This window comes from Loa loa (genome assembly GCF_000183805.2).
Source record: "Loa loa unplaced genomic scaffold supercont3.7, whole genome shotgun sequence".
Taxonomy (NCBI): Eukaryota; Metazoa; Nematoda; class Chromadorea; order Rhabditida; family Onchocercidae; genus Loa; species Loa loa.
In genome coordinates this window covers 616,367-640,600 of record NW_018108187.1, presented here as the reverse complement: position 1 = coordinate 640,600, position 24,234 = coordinate 616,367, and the positions used below count along the sequence as shown (strand labels likewise).

General features: G+C 34.0%; 7 protein-coding genes across 7 annotated transcripts; 5 read left to right on the top strand and 2 right to left on the bottom strand.

The window, feature by feature from the left end:
- Window positions 1–1,637: 1,637 nt before the first annotated feature.
- Window positions 1,638–5,225, top strand: LOAG_00361 (hypothetical protein). Its single transcript, XM_003135901.2, has 11 exons — window positions 1,638–1,820; window positions 1,932–2,050; window positions 2,200–2,296; window positions 2,572–2,706; window positions 2,847–2,973; window positions 3,268–3,403; window positions 3,735–3,915; window positions 4,085–4,148; window positions 4,302–4,435; window positions 4,545–4,622; window positions 4,691–5,225. Exons 1-11 carry the CDS (start codon window positions 1,746–1,748, stop codon window positions 4,916–4,918), a joined length of 1,374 nt encoding a protein of 457 aa, XP_003135949.1. The 5' UTR covers window positions 1,638–1,745; the 3' UTR covers window positions 4,919–5,225.
- Window positions 5,226–7,560: 2,335 nt separating this feature from the next.
- LOAG_00360 (hypothetical protein) lies at window positions 7,561–10,172 on the bottom strand. The gene is made up of 8 exons (XM_020445410.1): window positions 9,941–10,172; window positions 9,467–9,608; window positions 9,200–9,276; window positions 8,994–9,076; window positions 8,632–8,711; window positions 8,408–8,523; window positions 8,049–8,173; window positions 7,561–7,659 (listed from the first exon to the last, which is right to left on the bottom strand). The coding sequence occupies exons 1-7, from the start codon at window positions 9,954–9,956 to the stop codon at window positions 8,055–8,057; spliced, it is 633 nt and encodes a 210-aa protein (XP_020304126.1). The 5' UTR covers window positions 9,957–10,172; the 3' UTR covers window positions 7,561–7,659; window positions 8,049–8,054.
- Window positions 10,173–10,543: 371 nt separating this feature from the next.
- Window positions 10,544–15,178, bottom strand: LOAG_00359 (hypothetical protein). Its single transcript, XM_003135899.2, has 14 exons — window positions 15,050–15,178; window positions 14,793–14,930; window positions 14,479–14,577; window positions 14,264–14,380; window positions 13,879–14,007; window positions 13,624–13,790; window positions 13,456–13,546; window positions 13,176–13,296; window positions 12,551–12,675; window positions 12,171–12,301; window positions 11,785–11,987; window positions 11,567–11,701; window positions 11,175–11,389; window positions 10,544–10,888 (listed from the first exon to the last, which is right to left on the bottom strand). Exons 1-14 carry the CDS (start codon window positions 15,158–15,160, stop codon window positions 10,733–10,735), a joined length of 1,938 nt encoding a protein of 645 aa, XP_003135947.1. The 5' UTR covers window positions 15,161–15,178; the 3' UTR covers window positions 10,544–10,732.
- A 252-nt stretch (window positions 15,179–15,430) lies between these two features.
- LOAG_16555 (hypothetical protein) lies at window positions 15,431–16,553 on the top strand (the record flags this gene model as incomplete). Its single annotated transcript, XM_020449206.1, has 3 exons — window positions 15,431–15,451; window positions 15,765–15,879; window positions 16,456–16,553. 3 exons carry the CDS (start codon window positions 15,431–15,433, stop codon window positions 16,551–16,553), a joined length of 234 nt encoding a protein of 77 aa, XP_020307332.1.
- Window positions 16,554–16,617: 64 nt separating this feature from the next.
- LOAG_00358 (EXOSome component family member) lies at window positions 16,618–18,032 on the top strand (the record flags this gene model as incomplete). The annotated part of the gene is made up of 4 exons (XM_003135898.1): window positions 16,618–16,749; window positions 16,935–17,051; window positions 17,180–17,305; window positions 17,664–18,032. 4 exons carry the CDS (start codon window positions 16,618–16,620, stop codon window positions 18,030–18,032), a joined length of 744 nt encoding a protein of 247 aa, XP_003135946.1.
- An 883-nt stretch (window positions 18,033–18,915) lies between these two features.
- On the top strand, window positions 18,916–21,844 carry LOAG_00357 (Rrp4-PA). Its single transcript, XM_003135897.2, has 8 exons — window positions 18,916–19,049; window positions 19,328–19,429; window positions 19,578–19,713; window positions 19,882–19,947; window positions 20,092–20,160; window positions 20,621–20,800; window positions 20,918–21,046; window positions 21,390–21,844. The coding sequence occupies exons 1-8, from the start codon at window positions 18,922–18,924 to the stop codon at window positions 21,465–21,467; spliced, it is 888 nt and encodes a 295-aa protein (XP_003135945.1). The 5' UTR covers window positions 18,916–18,921; the 3' UTR covers window positions 21,468–21,844.
- Window positions 21,845–22,107: 263 nt separating this feature from the next.
- On the top strand, window positions 22,108–24,022 carry LOAG_00356 (6-phosphogluconolactonase). The gene is made up of 5 exons (XM_003135896.2): window positions 22,108–22,291; window positions 22,665–22,859; window positions 23,090–23,238; window positions 23,474–23,614; window positions 23,853–24,022. Exons 1-5 carry the CDS (start codon window positions 22,144–22,146, stop codon window positions 23,976–23,978), a joined length of 759 nt encoding a protein of 252 aa, XP_003135944.1. The 5' UTR covers window positions 22,108–22,143; the 3' UTR covers window positions 23,979–24,022.
- Window positions 24,023–24,234: the final 212 nt, after the last annotated feature.

The following is a 24,234-nucleotide window of genomic DNA, read 5'->3' as shown; positions in this document are numbered from 1 at the left end:
ACATTCTCGAACGAATGGTCCCGTATTGCAAACTAGTAAGATATGAATGGCTAATGTTGTCCAGTCACTAGTCATCAGTTGAAGAGACAATGGTATGAAATTTCGGTTTAGTAATTAACGTATTGAGAAGTGAAGTATTTGCTGGAAGTAAAAAAAAAATCGACTGCTGTATAAATTGTATGATTTAGAATTAGAATAATAAAAGCATAAAATGAAATGCGATGAACAATAATGAGAAATAGTCTGTCTCTATGAGCTATCTATTCCCATACTATCCAACAAGGAAAGATAGCAGAGTTTATGCGACATGTAACCGAGACGGATTGGCTGATTGATAAAGCACTAAAACATCATTCCGTATGATCTAAACAAACTGATAACAACTGCAAGCAAGAAAGCATCGAGTCTAATGCAAACGAATGGTTAATGAGCATCCCTTTGCAGTTTTCGTTGGTAAGAATTGTCAAATGCTCTCCACACGACTCACTGATAAAATATCTGAACGAACGAATTATACATTCACCTGATAATAGATGAACAAATACAAATTCTTTAGCATTAAGTTCAGTTATAAGAAAAAGCTTTGCTGTAGATGTTGAGGAACTTTATGCTTTTCCTTCTTTAACATTCACCAAAAGATTAAACTTACCTTGATAAGTTTCCAGCACTAGAAAAATAAGCTTATAAATATCTAGCTGACGAAATGTGTGAATTTATCGATGTATTGAGCAATAACACATTTCTGTATTTAAAGATTCAAAAAATTATGGGGAAGGAGTTGGCAATGAATAAGATTAAGGATATAACAGTCTTTCTTATGTTAAGCGAACGTGACTTTTAGTAGGTATGAACTATTCATAGTCCAGTTAACCATTTCCATGTAAACATATATTGCATTCAAGATAAAGACTAAATGAAATGTAGAACTTAAAAGAAGTATGAACTTTAGTAGGAACAGTAGTGACCAGAAATTATATTAAACGATATGACCGATAAATGGCAAAAACTTTGCTATTTTAATAAAAGAAAGCAAAGAAATGTCGATAAATAGGAATTTTTGAGCAGGAAAAGAAAGGAGAGAATAAGGAGCCAACATGCCATGCAAAATAGAATGATTAAGATGACTGTTAATAATCTATTAACATAATTCCTCTATCAACAAACATACTAAGCCAAGTAATTCTTTCCACAGATTCGGCGTCAAGTAACCAATTGCGGCAATTTTGTTCCAATATTTTGGAGTGATAGGATTAGCTTTTTCATATCGATCACATCGCTTTTCATATTTTGCCATCCAGCGGTATGACAATTTAGCAAACCTTATCTGGACTTGCGGTTCGTAGATGATTTGCGATAAAAGGAGTGTTGGTAAGTAACTATGATGACAACAGTATGTTGTGGTGGTGGGGCCATTATGCAATTAGCTGTTCTGATTTTGTATGAATGGTGTGTTGAGCAAAAGAGTATTTTCATTAAATTTACAAATTATTGATTGGTGTACTTCATAGATGTATTAGTAATTGGTACAAGGGGTGCTTTCGACAGTTCAATCTCTTATTAAGGAAACCTGCTAGTAAAGCTTCTCTTGCTAACAGTCTACATGTCAGAGCAAATCTATCCTATATTTTTATTGTTCCTTGTAGATGTGGAAAGTCTTATCAGTGATATAGACTCTGTGAACTCAGAAATAATGAAGTTTGATTTGGTGGTTTTCGCTTTGAATCGTGTTGGGTTTTAGGTGGACAATGTCACAAGAGAGAGGAACAGAGAGCCAGAAGGTTTTGAATGGAGAAGCGAGTGAGGATGACTTTGATTCCGAGGTTACTTTTTCTTTCATAACTTCGATTGCCCTGAGATATGCACAGTTGTTTACCTTTATATAGGTGAACTTTGCTTCTCTCCATTGTTTTTTCAGCAATTTATTGTTGTAGAGTAATTTGGTCCCATTGTTCGCAGAAGATGAAAGAGATAAAGGTAATGATTCTCGCGCTAAATCGGCTGATGTTCTATATTTTCAAAACACCGCTGAAACAACGCTATATAATTTCAGGTTAACTTGATATCAATTTAATTTCAATACGTTTAATAACTGAACTGTTTTATTATATTCATAAATTGATGGTTTTATGTCATTCTGTTGAGATGGGGTGGATCTCTCTGTACGGCGGTTCATTGGAAATTTTTTCTCTTAGTGTTTAGGAAGGAATGGAAGTCAGAATTAGATTCTCGGTTGAAGGAATCGAATACGATATCAATGGAAACTAGAAGCAGACATGAGCAGTTGCTGCACGATGCTGTAACTTTGCTTATTCGATATGTACAGAAATTATAAGTATGATATAAGTGCTGTAGCTTCAAAATACTTTATCAAGTTAGATTGCTCTAGGTTTTTGCGATGCATTTAATGATTAGCAAGATTGATATTTCAGTCAAACGTGTGTTGTTGGATAAAGCTATGTATATTGTAAATTATTTGCTTGCTTTGAAATTGACTGGATCTCATATTTTTTAAGAGATTAATATTTCATCATAGAGTGTGGAAATTAGAGAAAAATTGGTAAACGATTTGAGGCAACAAAGCTGTTCTTGGAAGGTGTAGACTGCGAGAGACGAGGCGATATGTGGGAAGCAGTTCGGAGGTATATGGGTGCTGTGCGTATGGTTCCCGATATTGAATCAAGATTGTACAGAGATCGTACTTCAACGGTTATACAATATCTTTTTAGCTCTGAATAAAGCTTACCAATATTTCCTTTCCCCAGAATATTTCTAGTTTATGATCGTAATTTTTTTATTACTACAGGCAAATTACGTCGGCATTTCAGTACTATTGTGAATGGTTTCAGAACACGATTGGGTCTAATGATCGCCACCGTTCTCATTCAAGACCTCGTTGTAGTTCTCATGGTTTAGAAAAAGTTCTTCGTAAACGACTTCTTGACAAGGGAAGATTTTTTGAACCAGAATTTCCAGGTAATAGTTTTAGTAAACACTTTTACGTTTTGGATTTAATCCGACTTGAAAAAAGTTGGATAGAAACCAAAGATATTTATTAATGATGCTTGAACGATTTTAAAAAATATTCTGTTCGAGAAGGGAATTTTATTCGCTGTATAAATAACCTGCTCAATTCTTTCGTAATTTTCGAAATTTTCTTCGAAATGTTGTATATGACTTTATTTAGATGAATAACATTGTGCGAATTGCATTGTAATTTTACAAATGCCCTACAGCACAAGTCTACATCAGACGTAAATGTTATTGCAGATGAGCCTTGCCCATTCGCGCTTTTACCTATGGAACTACTTTCCATACTGATGCGATATATTGTTGGGAGCGAGCTTGATGTGTACTGCCTGGAATTGCTGTCGATGACTTCAGCTGGATTTTATCTTCTTGCACGGTTAGCATTATTACTTCAGTGTTGTATAATTGGTTAGTTTAAATTTAAATTTACTAGTCCGCGAACACCGTACCATTGCTTGACAAATAATGTGATAAATGGATTATGTTACGGTGGCATTTGGTGTTGTGAAAGCCGACATATTTAGCGGAATGCGAGTTCTGTAAGTTAATCTACTTTGTTAGGAACCGCTATAAGAAATTGTTACGGTAAACTAATATGAAATTACCGTCATATATCGATTTATTTTTAAATAAAGTTGAAAATTGTTCATTTTCTATGAGAATTCTTTTTTCCGAAATTCTGCCTCCTTCATCTGGATGTTTTTTAGTGACGAAGAACTGTGGCATGCAGTTTGTCGTCTGACTTTTGGCGCAAAATATATAAACTCGACCTCATGCTCCGCATTAGTCAGTTGGCGTCAAATGTATATAACATGTCCACATCCTTATCTGCACGGAGTTTATATCGGGAAAATGACATATCTGCGTAACGGAGAAGCATCTTTTCAGGTATTTCTGTTCTAGTACATTTCAGGTACATCCTAAAAACTCATGTTTATTTTGTTCACTGTTCGTTTGTCATTATTTGTCCTACTTAATGTTATTTATTTAAAAAGTGCAAAGAAAAGTGCAGTTAGATTTATTACCTTTAGCGGGAGTTTCCTTATTACCTTTTCAGGATCAGTTCTACAAGCCTTGGCATATAGTCATTTATTATCGGATGTTGAGATTTTTTGCAGATGGTTCGTTATTGTGTTTTCCATTGTTGGTTTTTTTATGCAACAAATTGCAAACCTATCCAGCTACCATACTTTTCGCAAGCAATCTATAGATTATTGTTCATATGAAATTGAAGCCCACAGTTAAGGATAACGATATTTCTTTTCGATATTTAGGTACAGTGATCATGATTATCACATCTGAAGCGCCGGCACAAGTTGTGAGGCTTTTGAAATCAAAAACTCCTCATTTAGCTGGGGTTCTTTTTGGTCGTTACTGGATGGTGGGTCAAGGTCGTATAGCAGCACAGGTATCGTTTTTGGGGAGATTTTCTTTCATTTTTACCACTTAAATTTTAGAATTAGTTTTCTTGTCAGTTTGTTTTAAAGCATACTCCTACTGCAAAAAAAAAAATTTAGTTTCATCGCCGTAACGAAAAATCGCTGCAACGAGCGCGACCTATCCACAAATCGTTTCACCAATTCCTACCCTATGAAGTAAGTTCAATTTTCATTAAAAAGAGTAATCTTTTTTGCAGTTCAATAACTCCATATTTTTTTTGCAGATAGTGGATCAGAAATTTGACATGGAATTACATTTTGGAGATGGAAAGAAGCGAAGAGTTCATTGTGTATTACAAATTTTTGAATATAATTGTACAATAACTTATTTGGACGGTAAGGTGTCTAACAGTTGTTTGGATACGACTGATCATCAGGCATATCCACCACTGTTTTTCAGTCGAGTAAGAAGCTATGCTGTTCCCGAAGGATACGATGAAATTTTAACTTAAAGGAAATAGTTTATTCGCAGTTTATTATTTCGGTTTCGTTAATATAAATTAGTTGACGATTGATGCTAGGATACATGTTCTCATTAATAACAGCACACCGAATGTGGTGAAATTATATCACTTATTTGTCAGGAGAGATTATGTTCGTAATAATAACAAAATGAATCGGCCGTTCACTTGTGGTGCTAACTTATAGAATTTAATACCATGAAGGGTTGCATATAGGATAAACAGCCTTAGCTAAGTTTTTTGGCGCATAATTGCGCTTACTTCAACTATTGGTACTTTCATGAAAATTGTATGGCTGCTTAGATATCATTATTATTTATGTAACTATTGAAGTAGTATGTCATTCTATTGAGAAATTTATGGTTAATATTTTTGCGAAGAATTTGCATTTTTTGTTATCGCTTCTATTCAGCGCTTTTTGATTTATCATTGATAGAATGCAGGTAAAGAAGGAACTAGAGATTTTTCTATAAGTTGCTCTTCCAATTTTCTACATCTAAATGGTAACAAACATAGAAATGTTCTTTTTTACCAAGTGAAAAAAGACGGTTGAGTTGTTTGGACATAATTCATAAGCACAGCTCTTAGTTGAAGTTTAGAATTTAAACATTAGAAAACTGTTCAGTTCCTCTGATTAAGAAGATTTTTGCTGTCGTAGATGAGATCGGCGGGAAATGGAAGCGAAAAAGTTAGAATAAACATAGCTTGTTATACATAGTAATAAAAGCATAGATTGGGTGTTTGATCTGACAGAGGAAACGTCTTAAAAAAAAAATAACATTTGTCGGAAAAACCGAAATAGTTATATCGTAAAATCATTCATTCAAATAGATCGCATTTACATATTTTTTCTCTCATGCTTAAATTCATGAGTCAGTTATCTAATCTACTAGAAGTACTTCTTTTGATGTTAAGATTTGTGCATATATGGTAACTAATTTGTAAAGGCTTTATCTCATGCAAAATCTTTTATACAATGGTGAGAAAGCTGTACATCAGATAAAATAATTTCTATGCAATCTTTTCTAAAGAGAACTGTTCTTATATGTAAATTTCTCTTGCACCTGTGAGAATACTGTCAATATACAATGATTATTCCTCTTCACACAGCTTATATATAAACCCTAAGAATCCCTAAGAAGGTTTAATGTTAATGTTAAATTTTTCTGCACGTCGCTACTCAACGCTACTCAGTATAACCCAGACTTATTTCCTCTCTATTTACGAATCTTTACTTCAATACTTCTCCCGTTATTCTACGTTATTGGACCTTATTATACTACAATCGGAATTACTTCTAACCTGTTATTATTGTATCTGTTATTGAACAACAATAAAGGATAACTGTTATATACCTCGAACACATAACCAATCGGTGTTCAGTAAGTCACTTTTTTATAAAGAAATAACTGCTTTATTACTAACAAAAAACAGTAATCCTCATCTTCTGACTCTCATAATATTTCTTTCACGACAACATTCTCATTTTTATGAAGTGAAAATAATATTATCGAACTCGTTTGGAGAATTTTGGGTTCGTTTTCTTATTGAAAATTTTCAGGTCGTCAATTTTAGTCTTGGATTCATGTTTTCCGACTTTGCTCGAAAAGATTTTGTATCCTTTTTTCCCATGTATTAAACGCAGTGGATAGTCTATAAAGGATGTGAACGGTTTCCTTTTTAAAAGAGGCTACAGCACCTTCTTACTTCCAATTTTCAAGTTCCGATCTAAATGTTTTTCACATTTCTTAAGTATGCCCGCGAATGATTTTCATGCCATTAAATTATCAAAATTCATCAACACCTACCGGACTTGTGTGCTACACTGTTGCCGTGACGTGTGCCGAAGGCTTCCCTCAATTTTCGATTTTGAGTTTAGTGTTGCTAGTTCAATGATATTGTTTATATTTGATGTATTAAGTGATTTTCATGTCTTATATTAACAAAACTGAAAAAAGGAATGATAAAAGCAGGACAATAGTAATAATATTGTTATACTGGAAAGAAATCAGTAAAAAAACCAAAAGACCAAAAGAAAGAAAGCGTTGAAAAAAAGCGTTGAAAAAAAGAAAGCGTTGACCAAAAGAAAGCGTTGTCGCCTGTAAATTAAGCATTAGAATATCCCTAGAGCGCAAAATGAGTTGGAGAATATTGAAGTAACATCCACGGATGTTTGTTCCTTCAAGTAGGAATGATTATTCGAAGTAATATATTGTCCATGGGGTGTTTGAACTTTAACTCGGTACTTCCCTAGGAGATTTTGAAAGAAATGATTACTAAAAAACCGTTTTCTAAAACGTTTAACGACGAAGGACGGCAATGAGCTTCTCGAAGAAATGATTAGTTTCATTTGGCCAGGAAGTGTTATTCATTGTTTGAATACCAAGAGATTCGTTTACTATGTTACGTTTAGATATTTTATTGTTCGGTGTTGAAAGCAAAAAAAATCAATGTTATTCATACTCTTATTCATTGTCACGAAATCGATTATCAGTGTGAGGAAATATTTTATTCTATATAATAAAACCGGATAAAGGTAAGCTTAAAAAGTTCAGCAAATGGATTTTTTCAAATTCTTGGAGAAAGAAAACATTCCATTCCTCAACTATTTCGAACTACATTTACTTCTTCGGGATGAATTTTATTCAGAAACGGAATGACTGTCATTCCGAGCTCCTTCCAACGGTGCATAGCCAAACGGTGATGCAGCATGTTAAAAGAATTGGCGTAATCTAAAGCAAAAGAGTTCATCGGAATTTCATCTGGGCTGTTTACTCACTAAAAATTTAAAAATCTCAGAAGTTCCAAGTTTTCAGCGGAATTGAAAAGTAAACTCGATTAAGATTTAAGGGACGCAAAACCATCGATAATATAGGTGCACTGTGTAATTAATACGCTTTGCCTTGGAGCTACATATCAGTGTTCAGAAAAGGTTCTTTTAAATGAGAAAAAATGTTCTGGTTCCTTTAGGTTCTTAAAAAGTTTCTTTTAAAAAAGGTTCTTTTAATTAAATGAGAAGAATCGCTGATAAATGTGACACAACTAAACAAAGATTACTTTATGAATAACGACAATTACCAGATATTACTAATGTAAAGTTAAAGAAATTCTCTAAGCTTACATCAAGTTATGTTTTCCATTGTTCATTACCATCAAATATCATAGGAAACATCTGTTTCAGCAGATCTACTGTATGCAATGGCAAACATTGTACGAAATTCCCTTCTGCGTAACCAAGTAATAAACCTATAAAGAAAAGCTGAAATACAAATGTAGAGAAACCATGAAAGGAAAGTGTCCACTTCAGATCTAAAAGTTTAAGTTCTAAATCAAACAATCAAGATTTTGAAATACCAAATGAGTCATTATTAGCAACTGCTAAATCAAATTCGGAAGAGATGCTTTATGATCGTGTTACTTATAGCTATCTTGAAGAGATACTTATTCCTAATTGCAAAAAAGGAAGTTGATGATATGAACCTATCACAACATCGCTAACATAGTGTCGGCCAACAAGAATTCTTGAAGCTCCCAATACAATTGGAAATAACTTCACAGCAAGAGTAATAAAATATGGAAGCGAACAAAAGGTCAAGCTGAAACGGATGCAAATGTTACTGTATTAGCATTGGAATATTTTAGAATACCTCATAAAAAAACTTCCCTAACTATCAATGTATGCAAATTTTAAATTTGAGCGTTACCACAAGACTGAGAGCATTGCACCACGAGAAGAATGACCAGAAGGAAACGAAAATTTGTCAACCAAAGGCGCCTCGTAGAGCTGCAAAGTTTTATGTAAACAAGAAAGGCAGTTTGATTATCCGACAGAATACCTTTCATTCCCTGATTCGTGATAATCTTTATTCATTTCCTTTTCAAATTCAAATTCGCCTGCTCTGGAAAGTGGCAGAAGAATAGTTGCCGTCCAGTGAAACAGCAAAAAGTTAGAAGGGATTATAAGAGATGAAGAAGACAAGAAAAGACTTGTGTATCTTTTTTTTACATTAACTTGAGGGAGTTGGTGTTAACACCTAGTCATACAATCAGATTCAAAATCATATACCTGATCCTTGATGTCAAAAGGTGGCCGCGATCTTCTTATTATTCCTTTGATAACCCCAACAATTATCAAATCAGTACAGAGACCTTAAAAAATTACCCAAGTGTCTTAACATTACAGATTTTCAATTTTCTTAGAAAAGAAGTGAAAAAAACTGTTGATTTTGATAATACTGGAAAAAAAACCGCCTAAAAAATTAAAGCACTTACCAAATGTTAATATAGCTAATTCATATCTGGTATTCAATGAAAAATTATATCTCATAGATATCAGGAATATAAACGAACTGAAAATAATATTAACGTAGTGATTGACTCATTTGAAATCAAAAAGTTGAAAAACCCTGAAATACCCAAAAATGCTATTTCAAGATTTATCAAAATTATTCATTTACTGGATACAAATTAATAAAAACAATTTCCACTTGATAAACCAGTTTTGAAAGCTTGAATAAGAATATGAAGAAGATGAAATACCTAAAAACTAGCCATAAAGCACCATGCATTGACCACTCCATACATAAAAAGACGAAGCGTAGATCACTGTGCGAATTGAGAACAGCATTCATTACCATGAACGAGGTGATTTTTCGATCCCAAATCAGCAACCGTGTTTGAACTGAAACTAATTGAAAGCTGTCTGATCAAACAAAATGTATATATTGATGTTAATAATTTATTAAAGTAACACTGCCATCTCCCTTCTATCATGAGCAGCTTATTTGACTGTTCTAAGATTCCACCTTTGCAAAAGATTTTTTGAACAAGCATTAGTAACTTACCATAATATAGCTTAATGCTAATGAATTTATTTCTACAAAGGAAATGAATATTCGACCTTGTACTCTTTTTGATCAATAAGTTTATAAATATGAAGAAGATATTAGCTCAGGGTTTGCCGGTCCACAATCCTATATATACATATACCTAATGAAATACAAAACAACTTACTGTTCGCCATGACCATCACGTGATCAAATCATCTCTCACTATTGTCCGGTTAACCTAGTTCTTTAATGACCAGATATTATTCAAAAATGGCGCTCATCACTGGACAACGAAATCACCTTTCCTCCACGTCTCACATCCCCGTTAACTGATGTAAGAAATCCAGCATCCATACCCATCGTATCATACTTCATTTATATTATATTAAATAGTACTACAAAATGCGTCACGAGCACGATTCCAACATTCTATCTTTTATATTTTTATATTTACGTAATATTGTTATGTATAAGAGGAAAAAGCATGCAGTTACACTGATGAACTTGAAACATAAGAAAATTCTGCTCCAGATTTAACTACAATTCATTTCATCATTTGCTCCTTACACTGATTCTTTGAATGTTACCTTCAATTGATGGAAAACTGACTTTTGTGCTTTTGTGGAGATCAACAACGGAAGGAGATAATCATATTTAAAGTGTCCGTAGTATAATCGAAATTTTGACTTAATTGTAAACGGGTAGGAAGTAATCATATTCATCTATATGTATTTATACACAATTTTCAAAAAAAAAAAAGAAAAAAAACTGAAAAATGAAGAACCCCATTGGAATCGGGAATAAATGTTCTCAAACCGAAACTTAATGGAACTCATCACAGACTTAAACCTACTGTTTCCACAGTTTAATGAGCCTGAACTCTTGAAAAGAGAAAAATCTATCAACAACTAAACAGCATTCTCAAGATGCGTTTAAATTTATTTTACAAGATCAATTTCACAATATCAAAAAGGATTCAGTCCTTTTCTGAGTGTTTTTTCCAATGCTTTTCTTTTATAAATGCAGCCATTGGATCGTCAGCATGGATTTTCGTCAATTTATAAGCTTCCATTTCAGTGGGTGTTGGAGCACTTACGTCATAATTGGAATGATAGCGCCGTTTTCGATCGCCCTGGAAATTTATATTTTTCTCTACTTGACTTTGCTGATGTTACGCTCTCTTAATTACTAACTATGACAGTCTCATCGAAGAAACATATACATAGCAGCATCTCTTGATCAATATTTAATTTCATCCGACGCTTAATCCATGACAATACGACCTAATTTCCATTCTAGAGATGCTGCTTCTAGGGATGGTTAGATAATTGCACATACCAGAAGATTTTTTGAAAAAAGAAGTGGCGAGAACTATTTGTGATAAGTAGCCCTCTTTTTACAAAAATCGAAAAAAATACCAGCTGCAAACTTTCTTCTGCATCTTCCCAGTCCTTATAGATCTTTTTAATTGCATGTTCTAGTTCTTTCTTCTGTTCTTTCCCATTATCTGATGAAGTTCCATCCAAACTTCCTCTTTTCTTTAACTTCGAAATCTTTTTGTTCTTATCTTCCCGCTCTTTTCGTCGCTTTCTCTTATCCCTCCTTTTCTTACGCCTTCTTTCGTCACGTTCAGCTGAATGCCAAATGATATTTTTTCTTCAATAAATTTATCATATCTTCAAATACCACGAACGATGGAAAATAGGAATCAACAGATTCTCTCTTAATCTGTGTTTGTGTTCATGTTTTGTGGCAAAACAACTACTACCGTAACAGCTGAATTTCTAGCATCAAAAAATATGCAAAGTACCTTTCTCTAGTTCATATTGTCGTTCTTTTTCTTCTCTTTCTTCTTTAGCACTCATATCGGAGCCAAATGCGTCCAAAGATGATTCATTACCAACAGAGGAATTTTCATCTTCCAGCTCATTGTCCGATGTTGTATCTATGAAAACTAACCATTTATACAAGACTGCAAATAAATTTGGAAACTGGCTGATTTATCCGAGTAACTATGAAAATTTATACCGGTAATTTCGTGCTTGACATTTGGAGTTGAGTTTGTAATTACATCTTGCGGTAAAACAGCTACTTTCAGATCTGTTGCATTCCTAGCTTTACCAGCTTCACCAAGACAATATGAGGCCTTTATGAAAGAATGACAACATGCGAAACCCCATTGCCCAGATTTCCAATAAGATCCCCAAACAGACTTGTGATTATTCAAGTATCTAAATATAAAGGACATTATTATCACTCGTCAACTGCTAACAAATTTACTCCACATAATCACTGATCCTTACATGTTTATCAAAAACATATGCTAAAATCTTATGCATTATGCAATTATACATTTTATGGCTTTTTAATCTCTCAATTTCTCAACAGAATACAGAAGAAATGAGAGAACCTACTTGTCTTCCTCATAACGACTTAGTATCACTCGTCGCTCGTCACCTTTGATTACTTTTCCTTTTCGGTTATACTCCACATAATTTTCCGTTTGTGCTAATAACAGCTCCTTCGGTGGTGCATGTAAATATTTCTGAAAATATTTTCAATATTTTGACCATTGTTCCCTCTTATTTTCATGCTTCTATCCGTAAACTACGAAGTAATTTTTTAGAGGAAGCAATAGATAATGGAGGATACCAATAAAGATCTAACTGCCCTTCGGATATGAAACTTGAACAGCCGATCGATTTCACTACGAGAAGCAAGTTTAGTTACGAGTACTTTTATCAAATTATAGACGCTAAAAGTGAAGAGTTAGTATTGACTATTGTATACTTACTTCCCCACCATATTTTTCCAATAATTTGCTTTTGTGTTCTTCTTTCGCACCCAATTTTTGTTGCTCAAACTCTTTTTTCATTGCTTCCAGTTTTGTAGGCTCAGCTAATGCATGGACATCAATCCCTGAATTGAAACATTAAAATTAATGATAGCAACTAAATTGAAGTAATGGAAAGCCACAGTCGCGCTTAAATCATCACCAAAAGTAAAAATTGACATTTTTTCTTACTTGGTCCCTAACAAAGCTGATTTAGGAATTTTCTGATATAGATTCTCGTGAAAACTATAGTGATTATAATTGTTGATTAATGTTTGTGACTAATAATGGCCAGAAAGGAACATAAAATCCAAATGAAATCTGGAAGTTATAATACACAGTGCTGCGTGCTTCTCTATCCATCAACAAGACCTCAGTCCTCATTTCTTTTTAAAATGACAATGCATTCCATTTGGTAGAGTACCATATACGTAAGAGAAAGAAATAAGTATAATTTTAGTCATAGTTTCCAAACTCCTCTTACATAAGAACTAGATATACTCTTCACACATATTAACTTTAACTTACATTTCTTCTTTCAAATTCTTTTTTTCTCTAGTTATACAAATAAGATAGATGCGCTAACCTTTACAACGAGCCTGCCATGCGAATACCTGCGCTTCGTTAGCCTGCACTACTTCTCCTGTATAACGTATGAAATTCTCGCCAGCAAATTTAGCTGCCTCTTTCTCTTTTCCAGGTACGTTCTATATGAATGATATTAACAAAGTCGGGGAATACAAGTTTGAATGATTGAAAAACCACAAAATTTCGTTCTGTTTGAAATTATGTTATAGCGCAGTTAAAACAACGATAAAATGAACAAATACAAAAACTGATATATGCTTCGCATAAAATTTACGTACTGCAAATGGATTCTCTCTCATTGAACGCGATTTTGGATCATAATAAGGCCCATTTGGATCCAAATTATAGAGGTATTTTGCAGTATCTTCTCTGAAATTACTTTCTGATTAATATTTTTTATTAAAGAAACAACCTAACAACATTAGCTGAAATCTTTATTTCTATACCTAATACGAAGGTTTCTCACAGTGATTCGCGTACGCGAATCCATATCAACTGTTACACCTGCCATATCAGCATCATCAGCATACATATCTTCGTCTGCAGGCTCTTCTGCTATATGATGGTTGCCTTCTACCACTTCTAATTCCTCTTTCGAAAGTTCTCCCTTCATCTGAAAATGAAACCAATAAGATGTATAGGCTAACGAAGATATAGAATTTCAATTTCAAATTTAAATGATTAGAGAAAACCAAAATTACCTTCTCTTCCCTGAGAAGCTTCCTTGTTTGCTCCAATTTCTCGTGCTCCTCAACAACTTGCTTATACGTCTGCGGGTCATAGCCATTCCATCGATCTCGTTTAGCATCCCAACCAAGCGTTAATTTTGGCTTTAATTATAGTTTTATATAATAATTACATTAAATATCAAGAAAGTAAGGTAATCGGGAGAACCCAGAAAAACTTTTAACAACCATCCAAATCTCGACTATATCTGTTGAAACATATTATATAGTGTGGTTTAAAACTAGCTCGCCTATAACCTGAAGTTCTAGAACCATAATTTCGTATACACTGGAGAAATATTTCAAACTCAGCTGATTTGTACATAATTTATTTTCCACTTAAAGGGTTTAGAAGACATACCTGAACATATTCATCTGGAGCGATATCCTGATTTGTCCATATGGCACCTACTTTACGAGGTCTCTCCAAACAGTCTTTTTTTCCGTGTGTCATAGCACCACAGTTTTCACAAGCACCCTAAATTTACAATTATTTTGAAAAAATATGCAATTATTGTAAAAACGCAAAGATAAAATAAACGAATTTTGCGATATTCGGTTCGAATTTAGACCAACCTTTCGGAACTTCGTAGCTCTTTCATTCGTTGTACCTCTTTTATACCAATCGTCGATTGATGACCATTTAATCTGTCTCTCTTCGTGCGGCCTTTGATGCTAAAACTGCTTTATTTTCTAGAAAAATGAATAAAGTTGCAACATACAATCAATATTAGTGCCCTTTCCTCTCCTATCCTTTGAAAAGGAAACGGAAAAAATAGAGGAAAAACAAAAGAACAAATATTACTTTATTACTATGACCAATGATAAATATTTTTCTATTTTCAAGCATTTTCCTCCTCATAAGACTGAAATTAGATTTTTAAATTAACCTGTAGAGTAGGTCCATCAGCCGGTACATACCAGGGATGCTTTGCAATGAATTCTGGAATATGTGGATTGATATCACGCCCTGTGACAACATCCACTGTTGCTGGAGCTATACCCAACTTTTGCTCTTCTTCCAAATCCTTCAAAAAACTTTTCATTTCACCCTAAGATTGGAAAAAAATTCAAAACCATTTACTTATACCGTTTTTTAGTTTGTAATAACTTGCAAAATTTTCTTTAAATGGTAAAGGTCCAGTACCTTTTGCTTTCTATATTCATCCTTACTTTTCCGTCCTTCCTGCACATCGCCTATCCCGATTTTTTGCCGGAGCAATTTCGACACGGGGATTTCCGAACTGTTTAATGCCATTCTCTTTTCTTCTGAAACAATACAACTATTCTTATCGAAGTTATGCCATTTAAAGAACAGAAAATTGCACCATATCGACTCATAATACTTCCACCACTGAACTGAAATTATGGAGATAAAAACCTCTTCAAAATCTCCGGGAAGTTTTAATCTCAATTTACTCTCATCCAGAAACATTCCAAATTACTTTGTGATATTAGTAACGAAAAGAAAAAATCATCAAGAGCCAGCCGTAAAGTACCTAAGGACAAATACAAATTTGGCAAGTCAATGAGTGCTGGTATCACGCAAGTAAGTTTTTGTCAGTTTCTGTGGATTAGTTTGTGAGTAAGGCGTAGCTTTTGTCAAAGGCCTTTTGTCTGAGGTCTTTCATTACTTCTTGCTCTCTTCGATGAGAAGTGTCCTACGATCAATTATGAGTATGCGATGAGACAAACTGTGTGATGCATAAGTTGATATGTGCCTATAACATTTCACTATATTCGCGGCCAGCAACAGGGTTGTGTAACGCCATGTCACATCGCCAACCACTTCTATTCCAGTAACACAAGTATTTGTGCAATGAATTTCGTTGGGTTAATAAAGTTTAGTTGGTATTTTTCAGCTCAGAGAATTTCTTACGGTTTACAACACTTTGACAGATTCGTGTTTTCGGGCGTGCATCCGAGAATTCAACCATCACCAGCTGATTGAATCGGAAGCGGAGTGTATAAACAAATGTAATTAATATTTTTTTAAATCACTTTTCCAAGTTAATATAGCAGCTTTGATTACTTGAAGCACCTGGGAATTTAATGGACCATGCCCTGAATTACTAGATGGCTGTGTAGAATCCAAACGTTAGTCAAAAAAATTTCAGTATTTTGAATCACCTGGGCTTCCCTTCCAACCCATTGCAATCAGTACCTTTACCGCATCTTCGAAACGCATCTGCGTGGGCATGTATTTGTGTAATCCAGTTTTCCCTTCCTACTTAGAACTGTGTCAGAATATCATCTAGATGGGGTTTCATGAAAAACTGATTATTAAATGCCGAATATTAGATTTCCATAGTCTTATTATTTTTGGTATTTCCACATGTTCTTTAAGACAAGTACCACCATTTATTTTTGGTTGAAAAACTTCGATGTATTAAGCTTTCACTCCAAAATTATACTGTCGAACGCGTGCGTCCATAAGTATTGTAAAGTTTGTCTGAAGCATGGGTTACAATCAAATCAGCTGCTATTAGAAGGATTCTTCATGTTTATCCCAAGTAACAATTTATTTGGAACTGAAATAGTATATTGTTGCAGGCATTGATAAGCACATGCGGACAAGTCAACGTCTGATGCTGATATTTGCCGAACAAGCACCAAATAAGCTATTTAGGAAGGAGGAATCATCGAAATAACAGTTCGTAGTTCTTGAAGCTGTTCTATTACTTTCCAGTTTGCGTTCACTCAATTTTGGGAGATATGAATATCATATCAGAGCATGGTTACCGTCAAGATGGTCGAAAACCATATCAAATTCGAAACCTAAATTATAAACTGGGAGTCTATTCGCAGGCCGATGGTTCAGCATATCTTGAACAAGGCAACACTAAGGTTTGCTCATCATTTCTTTCGAATACTGATTATATTTAAGCATTGTTTACAATTGTACAATGCAAATGACTGCATATATTTCATTTTAAAAAGCGAAAGTAGAGTTTCTATAATCATCAAATCATCAAAATTGAAATCGTAAACCTTTCCATACTTTTTCATTCATGTCTAAACAAGTGGTTTAGGTTCTTTGCGCAGTGTATGGTCCTTACGAACCTAAACAACGAAGTCGTTTGTTGGAGGATCGTTGCATCATCAATTGTCAGTATAGCATGGCCACATTCTCAACTAATGAGCGGAAGGTTTATTTTATTCCTTATATAGATTATATATCAAACTTATTTGATTTATTTTTTATGCTATTTACGTAACAAAATTGATAGTGGTATATGATTATTTGTTTGCAATCACATGAAAATTACTGCTTCAGGAACGACCTCGAGGAGATCGTCGATCGCTGGAATTTGCTCGGTTGATGGAGAAAGCGTTCGAAGCAGCAGTTCTGACGGAAAACTATCCACGATCTCAGATTGATGTTTTCTGTGAACTATTGCAGGTATTAATCCTGAAGTAGTTACGTTTGATTTTCATTATTATAAACACTGATTGATGTACCTAACTCAACCATTTATTAATGTTTCAAATTTCCCGGTAGCAACCGAAACACTGGTCATTTCAGTTTGGGCAAAGATATATATATATATATATAAACATATATATATGTCGTGCATATATCGATATTATCTTGATATTTCCATTCATCTTTTGGACTATATCTAGGAGGGGTTTTTGAGATAAAAGCCGTTCTTTGAATAACAATTTTTCAAAGGAATTTTGTATATTTTTTTTAAAATCATGTATGTTGTATATGACATTCGTCTTATGACACTTCTGCATTTGTTTCTACATTTTAGGCAGATGGAAGTCATTTGGCAGCATGTGTCAATGTGGGAACATTAGCACTTGCTGATGCAGGTGTGCCAATGCGTGGTTTGGTTGCGGCAGCGTCATGTGCTTGTGCACCTAATGGAGTAGCGTGTGTAGACGTTAATTCGCGCGAAGAAATGGGTATCATTCCTCGACTAACAGTGGCTACAATATCGGGGCAAGATGCAGTTGTGCTGGCTGAGTTACAAAATAGATTACATAAGAATTATCTAATAGTGATATTGGAAGCGGCCCGAAGAGCAACAGCTCATGTACACTCATGTCTTGAAGCTGCCGTATTGACTCATATTAAGGCTGCCATTGGTTTACCCTCCGATAATGATGTGGAACTTTGATCTATTGATTAGGTATCCGGAATATTCATTCCCTCAAAATAACACTTTATTTCAGCATTGTCAAAGAGTTAGCTGTAAATTCCGAGGAAGTAATAGAATACTTTAATGCAATGGTGATGTTCTTTGCTTTGTCTGGACAAATTTTTTGTACTTCTCGTTATTGAATCTTTTTTCTGTGAGTGTTTATTACTGGATCATTTATTCATGCCTTCTATTCGTTTTTATGGGTTTAGAATTTGATCCCTAAGTCGAAGATGGGATTTTTATTTTTGTATCTCGATTTCTATACTGGTTTTTTGTTGGAAACCCATTAAATTCATGAAATTTCTATGTTTTGTGTTATTTTACGTAAAATGTCGAAGAATATATACATATGGGAAACGCCTCGAAAATTCTAACGAAATATGAAATATCCATTAGGATAGAGACTTTCAGTAGGAATCAAGATTCCTTTTTTTTTAAAATTTACCCTAAAATAGCAAGTTGCACGATAGTCTGAAAGTGCCATGATTTCATTATAGGTGAAGTTCCACATAAGTACCACACAAGTACCATAAGTACTATGTCTAAGACGATATCATCAATGTACAGATGTAAGCAAATAGCATGTGGTATTATAACGTTATACTTATCTGTCCACATGCATTGCTTCATGAATGCTTCATTTCTTATTTTTATTCTCATTAATGCTTCAGCTTTATTTCCACTCCAACTTTCCGTGGTCTTTTTTATATTAAGTTGGGAAATATCTTGAAAAGGATTCCGAAACTTTAGTAGGAAGGAAAGGTATCAATAGGAAGGGCATCATGAATCCGTTTTAAATAGACTTATCTGCCCATAGAGAATCCCTTTAGCGTATTCAGTTTGGCAGTAATTAGAACTTTTGCAGATGTCACTGGAGATTGCTGGACCTTCAAGTTTCAAGGAACTAGAAGTAGTCGTAACGGAGAGACGAGTTCCCGAGAACAAATTAATTGTGCCTGGTGCTAAAGTCACTTCTAATCCCGATTTTATGAGGTCTTATCAAGATTAATAAAATAAGACAAAATATACTTTAAATGGTAAAATAATAAAGAAAAGGTGCTTCATCTACTATTATCATCGACGTTGCGTAATTATGGAAGAATATTATTATTGAGGGACATTTTTCGGTAGCTCGTGATCTAACTTCCTTTTACGAATGTGTCTATGTTGTTATATTCTCCTGGTTGAACTTGTTGAACTTTTGTTGACCCTCATGTTTAGAGCTTTCTTTTGCTTTCAATTTCAAATAAAATGATGCAGAAACACTTTAGGGGACATGGGACATATATGCGTGGTAATGACTTGATAGCATCAGTAGCCGGTACTGTTGAACAAGTTAACAAGCTCGTATCGGTACGACCGTTGAAAAGCAGGTAAGGTCTTACTTGTAGCTAGTTAAGATTTTGCTGCTTATCATTTTGTGCTTATATTTGAACCGCTCAAGTTTTTAGATATGTCTTTTTGCCGTTCTTTTGTATTTTATTCTAACACTGTGTGTGTGTGTTGTTTTTTTTTTTCTAGATATAATGGAGAAATTGGCGATGTGGTGATTGGACGAATTACAGAAGTACAACAGAAAAGGTGGAAGGTTGAGACGAATTCCAGGCTAAATTCAACGTTACTTCTTTCCAGCGTGAACTTACCGGGTGGTGAGCTGGTACGGTTTTTTCTGATTAGAATTAGGGTTTAGGTATTATTTTAAACTGCAGTGTGCTTTTATTAACTTCGCATATTGTTTTCTTCTTGATTTCTCCATTCATCTCTTGCTGAAGAGAACACTCAATTAGCATTTTCTTTTGAAGGATTGTATCACTTTTATTTACAGAGGAGAAAATCGGTTGAAGATGAACGAATGATGCGGGAATACCTCAAAGAGGGCGACCTCATTAGTGTAATTTTTTTTTTTCTTACTTGATAGAATATACCAAGCTTAATGTGTTCTATGCATTAAAGAAAATTTTCCTTTATTCATTCCCTTATCAATTTTAAGTCGAATTAATCAACTTATTCTGGTTGATTTGATTTTCATTGTTAGGCTGAAGTACAAAAGGTGCACTCGGATGGACAATTATTGTTGCACACGAGAAATTTAAGATATGGGAAGGTTCGTTTTTTTTCCTTTTTTCGAAATTTTTCAGAAGGGAGGTGTTGTTTCAATGTTTGAAATTTTCTTTATGTCTGTCCCTTCTCATTAATGGGAATAGTTGGACACTCAGAGATGATGCAGTTCTGTTTCGAACACGATTACTTATATACTTCAAAACACTATAGACTGACCATTGCAAGATTAGGTTAAATCCTTCAGTGCGGCAATGATCAAAGATATTTTTCTAATGTGCTTTTTTTTGATGCTTTTTTTTAATGTGGTTATCTCAACGCCAAGGATTGAAACGCTCAAAGCGACTAAACTAGAATAAATGCAACAAATTTTGAAATAATATTCTAGTGATATATTAATGTCTTGCTGTATTTTCATATTTCATACAGTAAAATACCGATAAGAATTTTATTTAGTTACGAAGTGTTTTTTATGATTATTCATGTTATACAAAATCATTTTTAAGCTTTCGCAAGGGACTTTGATAAAAATTTCTCCATATTTGGTTAAACGGAGAAAATCGCACTTCCATACGTTGCCGTGTGGTGTTTCTGTAATTTTCGGACGTAATGGTTATATCTGGATAGCACCTGTAGTAAATGAAGAACAGAATATGACAGGAGGTTATTCGCAAAATTTGGAAGAGGTAGTATTCGGTTCTAGCGATATGTTGTTAAACTACATTAGATAACCAAAACTAATTTTAAATCCTTTTTTATCTTGCTCTCTGAAGACTTTCATGCATTCCTGGAAGTATTTTAAGGTAGTACCAATGAAAATCCGATCAGTTATAGCGCGTGTGGCAAATTGTGTAAATATTCTTGCCATGCATCATATTCCACTCTATGATACAACGGTGGTGCTGGCTTATGATGCTTCTCTTAATTCTGAGGTCAGTTTATTAAATGGAAATAACTTAAATTGTATTTTTAATGAACAAACCGTAGCATCTTTTTTTTTTGTATAACTTTAGTGATAATTTGAAGTCCTGACGTCATCTAGCAATCTTCAAGTATAAAATAACATGCCAGTCTTTTTCTTCTCTGTTCCTTTTCAACTTTTATTTTATCTTTATACATTACCAATGTAACTTTGTTGTACCAAAATTTTCCGGAGATATAGGCTGGAGGGAAAATTTATTTATAGTTTAAATATTTAGCTGTCGCAATTTAAGTTATTCACACATTCTTTTACTGAAAGTAACCGCTTTTCTCGTATTTTCTGTTGCTATTCAGATAAATGAATTGTTGAAGCCGGAATCAGCCGCAAACATAGCAACAGAAGTTGCATTGCAGCTGGAAAAAAACTGCTGAAGAAGTGGGACATGCTGAATAAATCTTTCTTTTTTTCCTAACCTTAATTGTTTGAGTGCTCCTATTGAGTCAAACCACGGAATATTTGCATTCTTGCACAGCTTCGGTAGTTCAGATAAAACGATTATTGAAGCTGGAATCGACAGTAAACATGAATTGTTTTGAACGAATGTAAATGATATGTTAACTTTCGTTATATCATTGGTAGAAAATGATGTGGTCTTAATTGAATCGTTCGAAAATGTCTTTTGTCGATTCATGAATTTCAATCCAGTTTGCGTTCATTAGTTTTTAAGATTTTTGAAAAGTATAGTGTATCTTGTTATTGCGCATTTTTTTTGGAAGATTATTCTTACAAATAAAAGATCTGATATGCAAAATTGAATTGTTTTGAACGAGTATAAGTAGTGTATTGATCTTCATACATCAGTAATGGAAGGTGGTGTAATGCTACAGCGTGATATCGTTCAAAAAAAAAAAATTATGATATAGATATGACGTTAATGGGGTAGCGCATTTCTTTTTTCTTATTTTTCACCTGCTTTTCATTTTTTTGCACATAATCTTTTTTTTTTCATCTTTCTATGTAGTAATCATTTTATGACGGATGCTTGGTGTGCGGGACGCTGAAATTTTGATTAAAATTCAGACTCAAATTTGTCAACGGTAGAAAGAAATGTTGGAAAGTGATGTCGAGACTAGTGGAGAGAAGATAATGGTTATCGAAAATGCCTCTGATGTGAATGGAAAATTGGGGTCGTACATGAAGGAGATTCTTAAGAAGGCAGTTAATGAACGAGGCGTTGCTAAAATTGCTCTTTCTGGTGAGCTTCACGCAGTTAGCAATATCTATATTCTTTGAGTGACAGGACTTCAATCTTATTTGTCCCATCGAGTGTTCGTTGTTTTTTTTAAGTTTTGCCGCTAAACGTACCTTTTGAATTTTTAATGCTTTTCCCGATGTTCTTAGAAGGAGTATTTTTTCTTCGGTGTTTAAACTTGAAACTTGTTGGTTGCAAATCAATTTCAAATAACTCAAAACGCCTTGGGCTTCCTATTTCTTCATACAAAGATTTTTCGAGAACATCACATCAACAAAATACTTGTTGATATAGACCTTGATATATCAAAGAGTATTTATATTTGTCAACTTCGTTTAAACATTCCCAGCTTACAAGTCTTCAAAACTTTTTTCAGGTGGTTCGATGCCTGCTATGGTAGCACCTCTATTAGCAAGATTAGAGGATATTGACTGGCCAAAAGTTCGGATATTTGCAGCAGATGAACGGATGGTTCCACTAAGTGATACTGAGTCGAACACAGGAGCTTATATGAAAATCCTACCGTCCAATATAAGCCAATCACTCGTACATTATGGGCCCGTGAACAACAGTATTGCTTGCTTCTGTTTCTTCATACTTTATTTTTATTTAGGCTGCAAGTTTGAGCACCTAATTTTGTTTTATTGAAGGTTTTGGGACTCTCTGATTCACTGATAATGAGATTACAGGCTGTTGAAATGATAGCTTTAAGGAAAGATGAAACATTGTTTTATTTCTTTTAAAAACTAACAATTATCTCGGTTCATTTATCAAATCCACCATTTAACAAAGCATGTACAGCATTACAGTGTGCGAAGAACTATGAAGAACAAATACATCACTGTACTACAGAGACGGAAGAAGGCTGGCCTGTATTCGATTTATTGTTATTGGGGATTGGACCAGATGGTCATACGTGTTCCTTGTTTCCTGGACACCCAGTGTTAAGGGTAAAAATACGAAGTTTTATTTCGAACTGTAACAAAATATAACAAATAAGTTGTTGACTGTGAGTTCTTGCATTGAATTCTTGTCTAGAAATCGCGATAGGTTTATTTTTAAATAAGCTGTTTAACTTTATTGCATGTGATTGTCATGCAAGACCATCAAATAAATTGTTTTTACTACTGCATCGAGCTTTTTTTTCATTTGTTATAAATATTAATGATAATTACATAAGTTCAGGAAAATATCAGATGGGTTGCAAATGTCGAAGATTCTCCGAAACCACCACCAAGACGTATAACTTTAACGCTACCAGTTATTAATCATGCCAGATATGTGGCATTTATTTGTACTGGTAGAAAGAAGGGTGAATTAATACGGGTAAATTTTAATGAAAAATGGAAAGGATTTGTCAGTAGCGATACTGTAGCTTCCTTATCACGATTTTTTAATATCAGATACAGTTTAATGAAATTGATATATTAGGATGAAAAGCTTTGTTTAACATTTACAATTGAACAGCTATTTATCAGGAATCTGTTTAAAAGTGCAGTTTAATTCGAATAAAGTCTCAGCATTTAGCTGTAAATTATTTCCATAAATAATGAATATGTTGCAGGAAATCATGAGTGGTCAAAATTCTAATTTTCCAGCCGCAATGGTGAAGCCTAAATCAGGCAACATATCTTGGTTCATGGATAAGGAAGCATTTGTTGCATGTGGCGCCTCTGGTATTTGTCTATGATATGTTGTTATTTTTATCATTATGTATCTTTATCAGTAATGAGATGACTGACTGAATCACTTGAATATTTTTTATCAAAAAATAGATTAATAGGCACTGCGATATTATGAAGGAAATCTTGCAAAGATTTTATAATCCCATTTAAACCCGAAAGTGGTCTTAAACGATATTTAATTCATCATTTGTGATATTGATAATAGTAGTTTTGGTGTCATCACTGTCATCACTTTGATGTTATCACTGCTTATGCAAAGTT

Coding starts and splice junctions, on each gene's coding strand:
- LOAG_00361 (XM_003135901.2), top strand. CDS start 1,746: ATGTCACAAGAGAGAGGAACAGAGAGCCAGAAGGTTTTGAATGGAGAA. Junction 3,404..3,734: donor GGATTTTATCTTCTTGCACG/GTTAGCATTATT, acceptor GATGTTTTTTAG/TGACGAAGAACTGTGGCATG. Junction 4,149..4,301: donor GTTGAGATTTTTTGCAGATG/GTTCGTTATTGT, acceptor TTCGATATTTAG/GTACAGTGATCATGATTATC.
- LOAG_00360 (XM_020445410.1), bottom strand. Junction 9,277..9,466: donor GCTTTATGGCTAGTTTTTAG/GTATTTCATCTT, acceptor TATTATTTTCAG/TTCGTTTATATTCCTGATAT. Junction 8,712..8,993: donor CTTTTGACATCAAGGATCAG/GTATATGATTTT, acceptor AAAACTTTGCAG/CTCTACGAGGCGCCTTTGGT.
- LOAG_00359 (XM_003135899.2), bottom strand. CDS start 15,160: ATGGCATTAAACAGTTCGGAAATCCCCGTGTCGAAATTGCTCCGGCAA. Junction 14,931..15,049: donor ATGAATATAGAAAGCAAAAG/GTACTGGACCTT, acceptor AGTTTTTTGAAG/GATTTGGAAGAAGAGCAAAA. Junction 13,547..13,623: donor GTGAGAAACCTTCGTATTAG/GTATAGAAATAA, acceptor AAGTAATTTCAG/AGAAGATACTGCAAAATACC.
- LOAG_00357 (XM_003135897.2), top strand. CDS start 18,922: ATGTCACTGGAGATTGCTGGACCTTCAAGTTTCAAGGAACTAGAAGTA. Junction 19,050..19,327: donor TCTAATCCCGATTTTATGAG/GTCTTATCAAGA, acceptor GAAACACTTTAG/GGGACATGGGACATATATGC. Junction 19,948..20,091: donor AAGAGGGCGACCTCATTAGT/GTAATTTTTTTT, acceptor TTTCATTGTTAG/GCTGAAGTACAAAAGGTGCA.
- LOAG_00356 (XM_003135896.2), top strand. CDS start 22,144: ATGTTGGAAAGTGATGTCGAGACTAGTGGAGAGAAGATAATGGTTATC. Junction 23,239..23,473: donor CTGGACACCCAGTGTTAAGG/GTAAAAATACGA, acceptor ACATAAGTTCAG/GAAAATATCAGATGGGTTGC. Junction 23,615..23,852: donor AGAAGGGTGAATTAATACGG/GTAAATTTTAAT, acceptor AATATGTTGCAG/GAAATCATGAGTGGTCAAAA.